The 16,426-nt window shown below is 35.4% G+C and overlaps 1 protein-coding gene across 5 annotated transcripts in view; it reads left to right on the top strand.

Moving 5' to 3' along the window:
• Positions 1 to 16,426, top strand: part of METTL15 (methyltransferase like 15) — a 203,453-nt gene that overhangs the window by 129,896 nt on the left and 57,131 nt on the right. For all 5 annotated transcript variants that reach the window (XM_049714235.1, XM_004263948.4, XM_049714234.1 and 2 more), the window contains one exon: positions 14,756 to 14,947. In XM_049714235.1, coding sequence (XP_049570192.1) covers positions 14,756 to 14,947 — 192 coding nt within the window. The remainder of the gene's footprint in view (positions 1 to 14,755; positions 14,948 to 16,426) is intronic.

The raw sequence follows: 16,426 nt of genomic DNA, 5'->3' as shown, positions 1-16,426 counted from the left end.
TAATGTTATGTTTGAATTAAGGGAAATTATAAAATTGATTAAATCTATTGTGGCCAACAACTGTTATTATTTTTATGCATCTAGAGCCACAGCCTCCAGATTTTAGAATAATTTAACTTATATGTCATATACAAATCATCAATTCTAGGTTTGAACCTAATCACGCAGTCACCCTTTTGCAAAATAATGCCACTCAAGACGTACATAAACTAAATTCATGCTTTGTTTGGGAAATTATCTCCTGCTAATGTACACTTGAATATTCTTTTAAAACGAGAAATGATATACAGTAGTCACAGAAATAAAACTAAGCAACTGAAAAGTACAGAAAAACCTTTTCAGAGAGAGGTCATTGGAAAATAGTATGGCTAAAAAATTTGCTCCTGACACATATTCAGCTAATTAATTTGCATTTACAGAGGGAATGCATTTTTCTTACTCCCTCTGAACTTAAAAAAGCAATGAAAATTCACTAAAATCTCACGATCAATTTTTAGTTTTAATGATTTTTTTCAAGAGGTCAGAAAGGCCATATTTTCTTTTCCTTAAACTAAAAACCATTAGCTATTTGCCATAATCTTGTTATATTATGTAATAACCACACTGAGTTTTGAAACTAATGAGAACCACCAATAGGACAAAGGTTTGCAGGCTGTCTTTTCCTTCTCTGGATGCTTCGTTTTAATATGCATCATTTTAATATGTTGTCAGAAGTGTTGTCAGTGAGTATTCAAGATTACAGGAAAAACATGGTATGTCTTCCTAGAGCAACAATTTGACTTGTTAAATTAAACATTGTTTTATAATTAAACATTATTTTATATTAAAGTGAATATAGATATATCATAGAGTAGATTAAAATGTGCATTAATTTAAAAATTCAAACATCAGACTGAATTTTTAGCTAATCACTGCTCTCTTCATTTGAAAATCACTACTGACTTCTATTATGGATTTTTCCTTCATTTTAAAATACTTGGTTGTATTTAGTGACTTTTATTTCTTTATTTAAACTGAATTTAAATTTACAGTGCCATTTTAAGTCCACCCATCAAAAGATACTAGGGTAGGAACTGGTAATTTCAGACTTACACACTAGAGTTAGGACCTGCTGATGCATAAGGACAGCTTAGTGCCCTCACAGGACATCCTTGTGTCAGTGACCTCATTGCTCATCACCAGTAAGTAGAATTTCTCTCTTCTCTTTGGAAGGGGGCGACACACAACTAATATTCCCAAGCCTCAGTGTTCCTAGCAGCTGCCATCCCTTGCCTTATGTAGCAATTGTTATCCTTTACCATAACAGTAAGCATTTAATTTTTCTTACTCTTTTGCTTTATGGTTGTTGTGCGTACTTAGTGTATAAAAGCTATCATCAGCCTCAAGAATTTGCCATTCCTCTTGGTCTTGATAGACATTCCTAAACCTATTTTCTTTTTGGCCGTATCTAACCATTGCTCCTTAAAGAGAGCTATGAGAATAAGAACCCTTCAGAAAAATCCCCCAAATATAGCATGTTTGTCTTGATGTTGATTTTTTAGGATGGTAATAAAACATCCATAATTTGTAAGCATTCTCCAGATGATCATGATATTCACCCTTAATTAGAGACCATTAGATTAAATCGTCTGGTCCCTTCAGACCTGAGTTCAGGCAGTCATCCAAGCACCCGGCGTCATCAATGCCAGGCATTCGAAACTATTAATGTTTAAGTCATGAGAGATCTTCCTGAATAACTGATAGAATCAATGGGATATTTTGGCAGTGTATATGCATGGTGATTTTTTAGAGGCTGAATTCATCAGAACTACGTAAGAACATGTAAGTTTTGGAAAATGATGCCCCCAAAAGATGGACACTTTTTATTCCAATTATCACACAAAGCTTTATAGAAAATTGGATAAGAGGATAATATGAAGGGAGTGGGGTTATCTAGCATAAGGAGTCAGAAATATTAGAAATCATAGAAGGAGCCGTTTAAACATCATTTCTCAAATACTATCTGATAATTATTATGCAGAGAAAACCAACACTCTTACATATCTCTGTAGATATGTAAAATCTCTGTACATATGAAATAAAATGCATTTTTTCTGGGACTTTTTAAAGTGCTCCAGTAGGGAAAAAAAGGATCCTCCAAAAAGGAATTTTATTTAAATAGTATTGTAATACCACCCTTCAAATTAAAGCACTTCAAAGTTTCCTTCCTTATTGAATGAGTTAAATTTAACCTTAACTGAATTCCCTGGCTTTGGTTAGTATGTATGAATTGTGAATTTTATTTCCTTTGTTAATAGAACATGCCAGCATTTTTCCTTTGAGTATATTTAAGTTCTTCCATGATAATGCAGGTCGCAAGATACCATGAACAAACTTCTTCCGTGATAATGTAGGTGGCAAAATATCATGAACAAAAACTTAAAATACACTACTTTAGGTTGATTGACTATGGTTATAAGGTGGTTCCATAAAACACCTCATGACTCTTACAAATGTGAAAAATAAATGCCTGAAACTTAAGCCCTTCTAATGAGTGTATTGACTTAAATTTACAGGCTACACACTGCATAACTGTTTGTCCCTCCAAGGCTGTATCAGTTTACTGTGTATCTTACATGTATTTCTTAGCAAAGTATGATGGAAAAAACATTGAGCTTTTTATTACTGAGTTCTCATCTTTGATGCCTTTAAAAAATGTTAATGCCTTTAAAATCATCACCACTTTCATCATCAAAAAAACTTTCATTGAACACTTAGAATCTTTTAGGTACTGCACATACCAAAAGCTGTATAACATGGTCTATATGACCCGTAATAGGTTTAAGTTCTTGTTGCAGAGGCAGTGTGATAAAAAGATAAACAACATTACAAAGTAGCATGTACTGAGTGCCAAATGAATCATAAGTAAGCTCTACTGCAGTCTAGAAGAAGAAATTATCACCAATCATTGGAACAGTGTAGTCTTTAATGAGAGAGAGTGGGGTATGGGAGTGGGCTGGGTGATTTAAGCACAGAGGATATAGATATTTTTATGTGAGAATTACATGGAATCAAGGATTAAGTGTTTGAATATCATTAAAATGAGTAAAGTGAGATGCCAAGAAAATTAAGCAAGGAAGCAGTTCCTGCCAAGAAAATTTTCTTATTAGAATTCTTGTTCATTTTCTAATGTCTTTTATAATATAAAATTAAATAAACATCTCTATGAGGGGCCCAAGTGTAATGAAACCTTCTCTAGGCCATGTATTTGGGAAAATTGCATTTTTATTTGGTATTTCTTTTAGCAGTGGTTATCTATTTCCCTATGATATTGGCCTGAAACTGAAACCAGAAGAATTTTTCCGTTTTAAAATCCTGTTGTATATTCATTTAATAAACATTTTCTAAATCCCTACTCTTTTAAGACAATTACAAAAGTTGTCTCTCCAGCCCTGACCTCTCTCCTTAGCTTCAGTATTATTGCATGTTCAACTGCTTCACAGACCTTGCCAAGTGGATATCAACCTAGTGATATCATCCCTTATATATGTGGCTGGATTTGATATGCTCATATTCTGTTAACTTTTGTTATTTTGCCCATGAGAAAGATTGGCCTTTAGTTTTGCTTTTTTATAATGTACTTGTTTAATTTCATAGCAGGGTTACGCTGGCTTTGTGAATGGCTCTTTTTCTATTCTCTGGAGGGGTTTATATCAAATTGATGCTCTTTTAACTGTTTGGAAGAATTCATGGTGAAGCTGTTTAGGCTTGTTGTCTTCTCTGTGGAACGCTTTATAATTGCAGATTTAGTTTCTTAATGCTTTTAAGACTTTATATTTTACATTTCTTCATAGGACAGTTTTAGTAAGTTATGATTTTTCTGGGAATTTTTTCATTTGATCTAAATTTCAAATTTATTATCGTAAAGTTCTTGATAATGTCCTATTGTGTTTTTAATGCCTGTAAGATTTGTAGTGACATGTTCTTTTTTTACCCCTTATGTTAATAATTTGTTCATTCTCTATTCTTGATTACCCTTATAAGGGATTAATCAATTTTCTCAGTATTTTCAAAGAACAAATTTTTTTTTATCTTTAATTATTTCTATTGTTCTATTTCTTTTTTTTTTTTTTTTTTGCTCTTGTATTTATAATTTTCTGCCTCTTTTTAGGATTTTAATTTGGTATCGTCTTTTTCATTATTATTATTATTGAAGTAGAGTTGATTTACAATATTTTGTTAGTTTCAGGTGTACAGTAGAGTGATTTGGGTTTTTGTTTTTGCTTTTGTTTTTCGCAGATTATAGTCCATTGTAGGTTATTACAAGATATTGTGTATAATTTTGCTGTACTATAGAGTAAATCCTTATTGTTTATGTTTATTACTTTGTATCTGTTAATCTCATACTCCTAATTTCTCCCTCCCCTCCTCCCTCTCCTCTTTAGTAACCATAGGTTTGTTTTCCATGTCTGTAAGTCTGTTTCTGTTTTGTATATAGATTCATTTTATTATTTTTTTAGATTCCACATATAACTGATGTTATATAGTATTTGTCTTTCTCTGTCCGACTTATTTCACTAAGCATAATACCCTCTAGGTCCATCCATGTTGCTGCAAATGGCAATATTCCATTATTTTATGGCTAACATTCTATTGTATGTGTGTGTGTGTGTGTGTGTGTGTGTGTGTGTGTATATATATATATATATATATATATATAGGCTGCACCAATTTACATTCCCACCAACAGTGTACATGGGTTTCCTTTTCTCCAGCATTTATTCTTTGTAGATTTTTTGATGATGGCCATTCTGACCAGTGTGAGGTATACCTCATTGTAGTTTTGATTTGCAATTCTCTTAATTAGTGATGTTGAACATGTTGAATTTCATGTGCCTGTTAACCATCTGTATGTCTTCTTTGGAAATATGTCTGTTTAGATCTCCTGCCCATTTTTTGATTGGATTCTTTGTGTGATATTGAGTTTTATAAGCTATTTGTATATTTTGGGTATTAACCTCTTGTTGGTCACATCATTTGCAAATCATTTTTTATCCTATTCCATAGATTGTTGCTGTTATCGTTTAATTTATGAAACAAGAATGCATAGATCATTGATTTTCAGCATACTTTTATGTACATTTTTCTCAATAATGATTTTAGAAGTATTCCACAAGTTTTGATGTGTTGCATTTCTATTAGGTGGTAAGTTATGTTGTACTCTTTAAGTATTGTTTAGTTTAAAATATTTATTAATTTTCTTTATTTTCTGGATTATTTAGAAGCCTATTACTTAATTTCCAAACATTTGTGGACTTTCTAATAGGACTTTTCCTATTATTGACTTCTACTTAAATTCCACTGTGCTTAGAAAATATACTCTGTATGATATCAGCCCTTTGAAATTTGATGAAACTAGTCTGATAACCCCAGCAGATAGTATATGTTTTACAAATTCAGTGTGTCTTTAAAAATATATACATTCATGTAGTTTTGGAGTATGGAGTTTTTTGGGTCAGTTAAATCAAACTTGATAATTGTGTGTTTCAAATTTCCTATATGTTATTCTGCTTAGTCAATATTTACTAAGAGTGATATTTTAAAATCTACCATTATGGTTATATATTTATCCATCTGCTTTTAGTTCTGTCAATTTTTGCTTCATATTTTGAAGCTTTATTATTAGGGATATAAAAATTTGTAATTTGCATGCCATTTGGTAGATTTGGCCCATTTTTCATGATAAAAATACCTCTTTTTATTTCTAGTACTGTTTCAATCTGCTGTATCTGACACCACCTTTCTTTTGTGTAGTGTTTGCATTAACATTTTTTCCATCTTCTTATTTTTGAGTTCTCTGTGTCCTAATAGTTAATTTGTCTTTTATAAGCAACATATCATTGGATTTTGAAAATCTTTTTAAAATTAGAGTATTCAGTCAGAATATTTAATATAATTACTGGTGGGGCTTCCCTGGTGGTGCAGTTGTTGAGAGTCCGCCTGCCGATGCAGGGGACACGGGTTCGTGCCCCGGTCCGGGAAGATCCCACATGCCACGGAGCGGCTGGGCCCGTGAGCCATGGTCGCTGAGCCTGCGCGTCCGGAACCTGTGCTCCGCAACGGGAGAGGCCACAACAGTGAGAGGCCTGGGTACCGCAAAAAACAAAAACAAAAAAAGTAAAAATAAAAAAATATATAATTACTGGTGTATTTGGGTTTGGATCTATCTACTATCTTCCTGTTAGTTTTTTATGTATCAACCTGTTCTTTGTTCCTTTTTTTCTTCTTTATTGCCACCTTTTTTGTTATTATCATTCTATCTTCTCTCTCTGTTTGCTCATATGTTATACTTTATTTTACTATACTTTTTAAGATTACCCTGGAGAACACAACATGCGTAATTGTCTTATGAAAGTCTAATATAAATTAGTACTTTAACCTCTTACTGGACAATGGAATTTCAAAGACTTTATAACATAGCCTCCGAAACTGTTATTCCAGAAGAGAGGAATATTACGCCATTGAATACATTTTGAAAGGGTAACTGAAAGATAGAAATATAATTACATTTCATCATTTCTAAAATGTGCTTTATTCAAGTCAATATATGAGTTGTGAATAAATGACTAAATCAATTTTTAGAAAGTATTTCCTGAAGGGAAAGACAATGGTCAGTAAAGATAATGCTATCAAAGATTTTGAGCAGATTATGCAGAACAAAAACGTCTTTTTGTTCCATCTCTACAGTGTATGAAAATATTCTTTGAGCAAGTGTATGTTTTAGTAGTGTTTAAAAAGTGATCACAATTAATATGAAAATCAGCATCTTGGACCTTCATGTAGTATGGTAAACATTAACATATCAAAAAGTGAACAGTTCTCAAACTATAACAAGAGGATGGTGAAATGGAAGGAGAAATACAGCCCAGTAGCAGCACATAAAAGAGATTGGAGAAGAATTCTTTATAGTCAGTATGGCCCTGCATTTGGAGTGCCTGGAGCAAATCCTTGCTACTGCTCCCAACTTTCAGTTGGCAGCACAGTGACCAAATCATAAGAAGAATCTCGTAAGGGAAGAAAAGCAGGTTGGAACAGAGGGAGAGGTAACATTTATTGAGGGCCTTCCTTTGCCTAGGCATCTTAGTAGCTGTCCTCATGTACATTGATTAACATACTCTTCACCAAAGCTTTGTGAGTTTGGAATTGCTCTGTTGCCTACATGGTACAAATAAAGAATCTGAGTTGTAAAGGGATAAATAATTAAAAAGTTAATAATCTGATTCACTCTGATTCCAGAACTTACTGAGATACTTCTACCATACCAGGCTGCCTCAAAGGGGAAAAACTTAAATACCATGAGACACAGGGAACTGAAACTGAGGGATATTAAATAACTTGTCCAATACCATAGGGTTAATAAGTATCAGAACAAATTTTTAAACATAAGCCTTATGATGCAGTTTCCCCTTTCTGCTCTACCACTGCTGTTTAAAGAAGAAATAAACCATCTCCTCAGTGATTTATATATGTTGTGTATATACCTTTCTATATTGTGTGCTGTTGTTCATTTTTATATTCCTGTATTCCAGTACCTGGTAGATAATCCTTATTCAGCAAATATTTGTTGAGTGCCGAATCTGCAGACCTATAGCTATGAAGAGATGGCAAACATTGAAAACAATTAAAGCATTTTAATAAAAATATCAGAAAAACTAGGCAGATTTATGGATCATGACAAGGTTTTAATGATGAAGAGTTAGAGGTCTGAAATGGCACTAAATAATTAGAAACCTAGGTATTACAGCGTAGTGGTTAAGAACATGACTCTGGAGCCAGAAAGGACTGAGTTTGCATTCTAATTCCAGCACTTACTAGCTATATGGCTTGAGTAAGTGACTTCATTCTTTGTACTTGTTTCTTCATCTGCAAAATGTGGGTTATAATGTCACCTAGCTCATAGGGTTATCATAAGGATGAAATGATTTAATAAGTATAAAGCACTTAGCACAGGGTCTAGTACATAGGAAGCATTCTATAAATGTTTGCTGTTACCATTGCTCAAATATGAGCTATGCTTTCATCCACTGCTTTGGCTCCCTCTGAATTCCTTGCTTGGGGAGTGCCTAATGAAGTGATAAAAACAGCCAAGGCCCCTGCTCTGTGCCTACAGACCAATAAAATTTAATGACTAGAAAACAGGTAGCACGCTGGGATTTCATGGATTAATGCTGATACTAACGTGAGAAAGGCTTGGATCCACTGTAATCAGACCTTCACCCCCGCAAAAACAATTTGGATTTTGCTCTTCATATCTTCTTAGGGAATGTTATCACCTAGGTATGCCCTCAAATGCACACACAAAATGAATGATTAAAGTAAATGACAAAGTGAACCCTGAAACGAACTTTAAGTATCTGAATACATTCCTGGCATCTTCTTAAGAAATGTTAGTTTTCTTCTCTCCTTTACATTGTTCTGCTTGTCACTCTGGTCCATATGATCAGAGTTCTCTGCATATCCATCTGCTAGCTCAGTGTACCCTCAGATTTCGCCACAGGGTTCCTGATAATGGACGGAAGATGGCCTAGTCTGTAGCTTAGGTGACTTTACATGAGGTTGCCTTTGCGGCTGATACTGACTTGATGCCTCAGTTTTAGTGACTGAGCCAGTTCTAATAAATTATATCTCTAACTTATTCTTTCATGCCTGAATCTGCTTCCATCTCCCTGTCTAAGACCTCAATTCCTTCACAGCTAAATGATTTATTCTTTTTAGAAAGAATCTAGATCTACTTTTATAATTTGTTGAGTAATCTATCCTTAACTGCTATCATTAGACTGTATGCAGTTAGAGGAATGATGAAGTTCCATGTTTAATCCTAAATCACGTAGTGGCTACTCTTACATCACTAGCCTCAGTATGTACTAGGATCCTTTATAATAAAACAAACCCAAAACTTGTACTCCAAGTGCAGATGACTTGCCAGAGTAAAGATTAACAATACTTATCATGGTCAAAGCCTCAAAAAATGGCTTCCAGGAACTAGGGTATTACTGGCACTCTATTGCTAAGTGCCTTATTTTTCTTGGCGTTGGGTTGTAGAATCTTCTCATGTAACATGTGCTTTGAGTCACAAGCAACATTTTACTTACATCCTGGGGATCCTAGGGTAACGACAAATGATGATGACAATGATAAATTCTGTATTCTTAGTTATGGCTAAATGTCCTGGTTTGGCTCTGTTTTTGTGACCATCATGATCCTCTCTGGCGATTTCACACTTTTCTGTTACTTGCTTTATAACACTTGTAAAATACATATGCGAAAATACTAAGAACTTAAAATTTGAATAAAAGAGGAAGAAAGGAAGGAAGTAGGGAGGGAGGGAAGGAAGAGAGGACCTGAGGAAGGGAGAGAGGAAGGAAAGAAAAAAGAGAAGAAGAAAGAAAAAAAAGAAGAAGAAAAAAGTGGGCGTGGAATCTTCCTACACAGGAAAATTAGCCTCAGTATAATTGCATATGTGAAATAATGCCCCAGGGTCTGAAGTTAAGGCTAAGTTTTCAACAGTTTGTTGGTGTACTTGTAGATGTTTTTTTTTTTTACTATGAGAATATTCTAATTCTAGAAACTGATATAATAATCTAATTCTATAACTGATATAGCATCAGAAGACTCTGCCTTAAACACATGATTTACTTTGTGGTATTGTCTCATGGTTACTTTTTTCTCCCCATATGATATTCTCATACTTGTAAATGATTATGGTGAGGATTATATTTTTGTTACTTACTCTTTGTCATGCCTAAAACTATCTGAATATTAGTGTTAAACAGTTATGTTTGAGGGTGTCCAAGAACACAAACATCTCCTATAAGATATTATTTTTATTTTACAATTATATTATTAGCTTTAAGCAGGATATAGCTCTAATGCTAAAGAATTAAGACTGGGCAATAGTGATTTGTTTGAGGCTTTTGCTGCAGTGTAAAGAAGATTTCTATGGTTCAAGATAATACCTGGATCCTAAAGGGTTGTAGAAAATATGTAGGTTAGAGATTGTACTAGATCTACAATAATTAACAAAACAAAACTGCACAAGTACAGTGTGGAGGAAACAGGCTTTAGCAGTGGTGTACAATGGTATTAGATAGTATAAGTCAACAGTGTGAAACAAATTCTAAAACTTTTGATCTTGAGCTGTATTAATATAATAACTAGAACAAAAGAGGAAAGAATTTACTTTATTCTGTGCTGATCATTATGGAGTTCAGATCTAGGGACATAGGCAAACTGGGACACATTCAGAAAAGAGCATCTTGCATGGTGAAAGACTTTTTGCATAGAGAATAGCAGAAGAAACAAGAGTTGTATGATTTAGAGAAATGAACACCTGAGAAGCATGATACCTATAATAGTTATGTTTTCCATTGCAAGTAAAAAAAAAACAACTCAAACTGGTTTTAAATAACAAAGGTAATTTATGAGCTCATATAACTCCAAAGTTTAGAGACAAGTTGGATTTTAGGTGAGGTTCAATCTAATGGCATGGTTAATCTTTCTCTATGCTTTGTAGAGTTTTGGCCAAATTGGCTGCTACCCTCTCCCTTCTTTGGGCCAAGATATCTGCTGGCAATGATCAGAGCTATGTGCTTTTTCATATCAAGTGAGAGTCTGAAAAACATTTTTCTTCCCATGGCTCAATGGAAGAAAAGAATTTTCTTTCCCCAAGTCCCTAGGAAATACCTCTTGTATCTTATTGGCCAGAGGTGTGACACATGCCAATCTTAGAACAAATTATAGGGGCCGTGGTGGTCATGTGTGCAAGTTAGCTTAGCTAATCAGAAATCTACCTCTTGAGCAGAGATATTATATCCATTAGGATAGAATTCTCAGGAGAAACAGAACCAGTAGGAGATATACATACATATACACACATACGCATCATATAGAGATATATATATATATATATATATATATATATAGAGAGAGAGAGAGAGAGAGAGAGAGAGAGATTTATCTCAAGGAATTGGCTCACATTGTGGGGACTGGCAAGTCTGAAATGGTAGGGCAGGCCAGCAGACTGGAAACTATGATAGGAGATGATACTATAGTCTTGAGATTGAATTTCCTTTTCCTCTGGGGAACCTCATTTTTTGCTCTTAAGGCCTTTCATCTGATCAGATGACACACACCCACATTATGGAAGGTAATATCCTTTACTTACAGGGAACTGACTGTAATGGTAACCACATCTAAAAAAACCTTCACAGCAATACCTAGATCATTGTTTGATTAAATAACTGGGTACTTTTGCCAAGCCAAGTTGACATAAACAATCATGGATATGATCATTCTCTCCCAAGATACAAGGCTGAAATTTTGATGTCCTGTTGGAAAAAAGAGACTGGCAACTAAGAGGTAGCCAACAAGTATTGCTTACAATAACTAACAATAGATATGTAACAGGCTGCCATGGTTTTTTTTTTTTTTTTTTTTTTTGCGGTACGCGGGCCTCTCGCCGCTGCGGTCTCTCCCGTTGCGGAGCACAGGCTCCGGACGCGCGGGCCCAGCGGCCATGGCTCACGGGCCCAGCCACTCCATGGCACGTGGGATCTTCCCGGACCGGGGCACGAACCCGTGTCCCCTGCATCGGCAGGCGGACTCTCAACCACTGCGCCACCAGGGAAGCCCCTGCCATGGGTTTTTAATTGTTTTCCATGGACTGATACCTGGAACAAAAGTTATAGAAATAGTGAGGAAACAGCCAGCAACTTCACTAAAAAACAACTGACTAAAAAAAAAATTTTAAAAACCAAAAACCAATAGTGAGTTTTTATTTACTGGGAATGTTCAAACACGGGCTAAATGACTGTGAGGTAAGGCCTAAAATTTAAGCCCAGTATTATGTGTTCTTGACATTTAGGGAAAGCTGGAAGAATCTTAAATGGCCTAACCACAACTTTTCTTCCCCACTGTGCTTCCACAGAGAAGATTCCTAGCCAAACAACACTCCTTATCAAAAGGATCAGGCATAATACCTGCTTATCCCTGAGTAGCAGGTTTCAGTTCCCTGCCAGCCCGTGGAATTATTCAAACAAGCCAACACATCCTTTCTTGGGCATGCAGCACCCTACCCTACTGATACCATAAAATCTGCTTCTCACAGCCTGTCGGTCCACTCTGTTCCTGAGTGCAGCACCCATGTAGCCATGCATGGCATTTGGTGTCCTCCTCCCCTGGGCTGTGAGTGGATGTGATTAATAAACTCCTGTCAATCTCATCTGACCAGTGTCGTGTGCTGTGTGTTCACTTGACCATTTCCATAATTTTAGAATGGGAATCCCTTCCTCACCAATGGGGTGAATGAGATATGATTAAAACAATGAGTCTCCTCCCCACCCTGCCCCCCAGCAGTGATGGTGGAAAGGGAAAAGATTCAAACATCAATTAAATAATTGAAACAAATGATTTGTGAGTTGCCTTCCAATCCCAAGATTCTACTATTTCTGTTTTCAATGCTAGTATTAATATTCATTTTATATTTTCCAAATACAGACATAGCAATTTGTCTGTCTCTCTACTATTAGCACTCATGAGATTGTTTTGCAAGCAGTTTATTTATATACCTTTCTCTCAGCTCAAAGCTCAGAAAGCCATGATTTATTAATCTGTTTATACCTTAGAATAGCATAATGCCTGACACATAGCAGATATTTAGTGAATATTTGGTGAGTGAATCTGAAAATCACTTTCACCACTGGAATTTGAGAAAAAATTACCAATGAGCTGTGAAATTCTCCTTAAACAACATAACACATAAGTAAATATCATAGATATGAATTCCCCAACACTGTTGAAATCCACCCTCACTCCATACACCTGTAGATGGAGGGAATGAGGTCTTAGAGTGTTGCCCAATTTTTCTCTTCTCATTCCCCTTCCAAAATGCATGCCAGTTGCCCTAGGGCTTCTGAAGAACCCTGAAGGCAGCATCTCACTTTGTGTAGGAAGGAGAATTAATATAGCTGTAAGGTGATCCCAACTCCTTGCCTGTGTTAATTCTGAATGCTCCATTCACTTCGGAATCCCTGCTGAGAGCTAAAACATTGCTTCTGTAAGAAGGCATTTATTTTAGGCATAGTTTCATTCTTCAAGTGTGCAGCTGCAGAGCACCCCTATCCTGAATTATGTGAAGAATATGGAGAAAGCTAAAATGGTTGGCTTGAAGATGTTTTGACATATAATAAGTAATAAAACAGAAAGAAAAAAGATATTTAAATTGGTTTACTAGTTAAAAGTTAAATTTTTTTCCAGTTTTATTGAGATAATAATTGACATATAACACTGTACAAGTTTGTGTCCAGCATAATGATTTGACTTACATATATTATGAAATGATTACAACAATGTTTAGTTAACAGCCATCATCTCATATAAACACAAAAGAGAAAGGGATTATTTTCCTTGTGATGAGAGCTCTTAGGATTTATTCTCTTAACAACTTTCATAAATACCACACAGTAGTGTTAACTATAGTCATCGTGTTGTACATTACACCCCTAGTACTTATTTGTCTTATTTGTCTGGAAGTTTGTACCTTTTGACCACCTTCATTCAATTCCCCTTACCTCATCCCCCACCTCTGGTAACCACAAATCTCATCTCTTTTTTTACAAGCATGGTTTTCTCTCTCTCTCTCTCTCTCTTGCTCTCTCTCTTGCTCTCTCTCTCTCTCCCTCCCCCTCTCTCTCTCTCTCTCTTTCAATTTCAAGATTTCACATATAAATGAGATCATACAGTATTTGTCTTTCTCTGTCTGACTTAGCATAATGCTCTCAGGGTCCATCCATGTTGTCACAAATGGCAAGATTTTCTTCTTTTTTATGGCTGAATAATATATATATACACATCTTAAGTTCTTTATCCATTCATCCATTGACAGACACTTAGGTTGTTTTCATGTCTTGACTGTTGTAAATAATGCTGTTATGAACATGAGTGTGCTGATATTGCTTCAACATAGTGTTTTTATTTCTTTTGGATATATTCCCAGAAGTGGAATTGCTAGATGATATGGTAGTTCTATTTTTAATTTTTTGAAGAACCGCTATACTGTTTTCCATAGTGGCTATACCAGTTTACACTCCCATCAACAGTGCACAGGTGTTTATTCTTTTGATAGAATGGCATATGTTTCTTTTCCCAGCCCAGAGATATATGAATTTTTTTTTCAGAAAAAAATAAATAAAAGGACGGGTCTGACCAGGAAATTTTTCTAATTCATAAACTTATATACCTTCACAAAGTATAAAATAAATTGTGTTTATTAGCAAGAATAAAATTATGTCAAACCGGGCTTCCCTGGTGGTGCAGTGGTTGAGAGTCCACCTGCCGATGCAGGGCACGTGGGTTCGTGCCCCGGTCCGGGAAGATCCCACATGCCACAGAGCGGCTGGGCCCGTGAGCCATGGCCGCTGAGCCTGCGTGTCCGGAGCCTGTGCTCCGCAACGGGAGAGGCCACAACAGTGAGAGGCCCGCGTACCGCAAAAAAAAAAAAAAGAAAATTATGTCAAACCACCTCTGGTGTTGAAACCAAAGATATAGAGTTTCCATAGCTGTATGTCCTTATATAGTACAAAGCATGTGGTTGGCACTTAGTAAACATATATTGGTTAAATAAGCTAATAATAGAATGTGCTCCCTTTCATTGATCCTAGACCTTAAGAAAGACTTTAATATGACAAGTGTTTTTTCCATCTCCTGGGTTTATCCCCAGTAAACAGATCCGAGCCATCCTGGGCCAGTTCAGCCAGGCAGAAGCCTTACTAATGAAAGCTGGAGTGCAACCAGGGACTTTAGATGGAGTTCTTTTGGATCTTGGGTGTTCCTCCATGCAACTTGATGCCCCTGAAAGAGGTTTTTCCCTTCGGAAGGATGGCCCCTTGGACATGAGAATGGATGGTGGCAGGTGAGTATTGATAAAGCATTTCTCCTCATAACAAGAAATCAATTTCTCAAAAATACTCTGAATTTAATTTCTTTTTAAGACTGTAGAATTCCCATCACACGCCCACACCTAACACTATCCATACATAATAAATCAGTTTTGTTTGCTACTCATTATAGACTTTAGTCTTTCTCTAGATTTGGGATTCTAAAAGAAAAATCATTGCAGTCTTTACACAGAGTAGTGAAGAGGATAACTTTAATACTGCTTTTCTTTTTTACAGATACAGTGTGATCTTTTAGACTACTAACAATATTAATATGATACTGAAGCAATGGTTTCATTTTGGTGCAGGCCCAACTATGCCTTTTGTGAAAAGTAAAAGGAACTATATTTAATGCATATTCTTTTGAATACTGCATAAAAGGCAAGATCCTAGAGGTCAGCAATTGTGTGTTGTGTCCTGTTTCTTGTACAGTCACTTGGATTCAACCTTCTCCAGAGAAACTAAAATTTATGGTACTAAATCAGACACAGTACTATGTGTAAGACAGCTTTACACCTCCTCTTCATTCCTCACCACCTTGGAAATACATTCTCCATCATTTAAATAGGTAACATATATTAAATAACACAAAGAGGGTCACATTCTAGGAAAGTATAGGATAATTTCTTTTGAATCTAAATTAATTTTAAAAGCTTAGATTAGCACTTGTCTCTATGCACAACACTGGCCCAGGAACTGAATAGCCTGTACCTACAAAACAAAGCTTAAGCATGTTTTTCTCATTTTATGCACCCCCTCCACCACATTATTTATCATGGTCCCTACATTTGGGAAGCTTACTTTCTAAAAGAACATTAGTCTTTCTTCTATCTAAACTAATCTGCAATTATAGACCTGCACAAACATTTCTACTGAAACAAATGTATTTTCCAACATTTCTTCCAATTTGTCAGAAGGATCTTTATATGAGAAATTTAATGTCCAATTTAAGTCAACAATTTAATGTTGAGTTGACTTTGACTTTTTTTCCCACAAACTTCTTTGTCTCATGGTAATTATTCACATATAGCCTTTCCCCATGTTTTGATATGACCTGTTAACTTAGAGTGTGACTCATCTTGTTGGAACCTTTTTGTTCTAAGTCTTATACCTTCATTTGCACAAATTGGCATTCATGGAGTGAAGAATGTCATAAAAGAAAACAAAAATCTTTTAAAGACCAATGACTAATAGTAGAGGTCAAATATCTTCTCATGTTTGGAGATTGAGGTTGTTGTGCAGAGGTAATAAAATGTAAAGCAAATTTCTGCTGTTCCTATGTCTTACTAAGGATGCCTTCTGAAATACAGTGAACAAAGCTTCTAGTTAATAGTAATAAATCCCCATATTGTTAATGTAGAGACATCATCAAACTGTAGTCTATAAATGAGGGTTCCTGAGGTTCTCCCCTAAGAACATGAAAATAAGCCCTTGAGAATTAAACTCTAAGTCAA

This window comes from Orcinus orca, chromosome 8, assembly GCF_937001465.1.
Source record: "Orcinus orca chromosome 8, mOrcOrc1.1, whole genome shotgun sequence".
NCBI classification, from domain to species: domain Eukaryota; kingdom Metazoa; phylum Chordata; class Mammalia; order Artiodactyla; family Delphinidae; genus Orcinus; species Orcinus orca.
The sequence above is the reverse complement of the archived record's forward strand: the minus strand, read 5'-3'. Positions and strand labels throughout refer to the sequence as shown.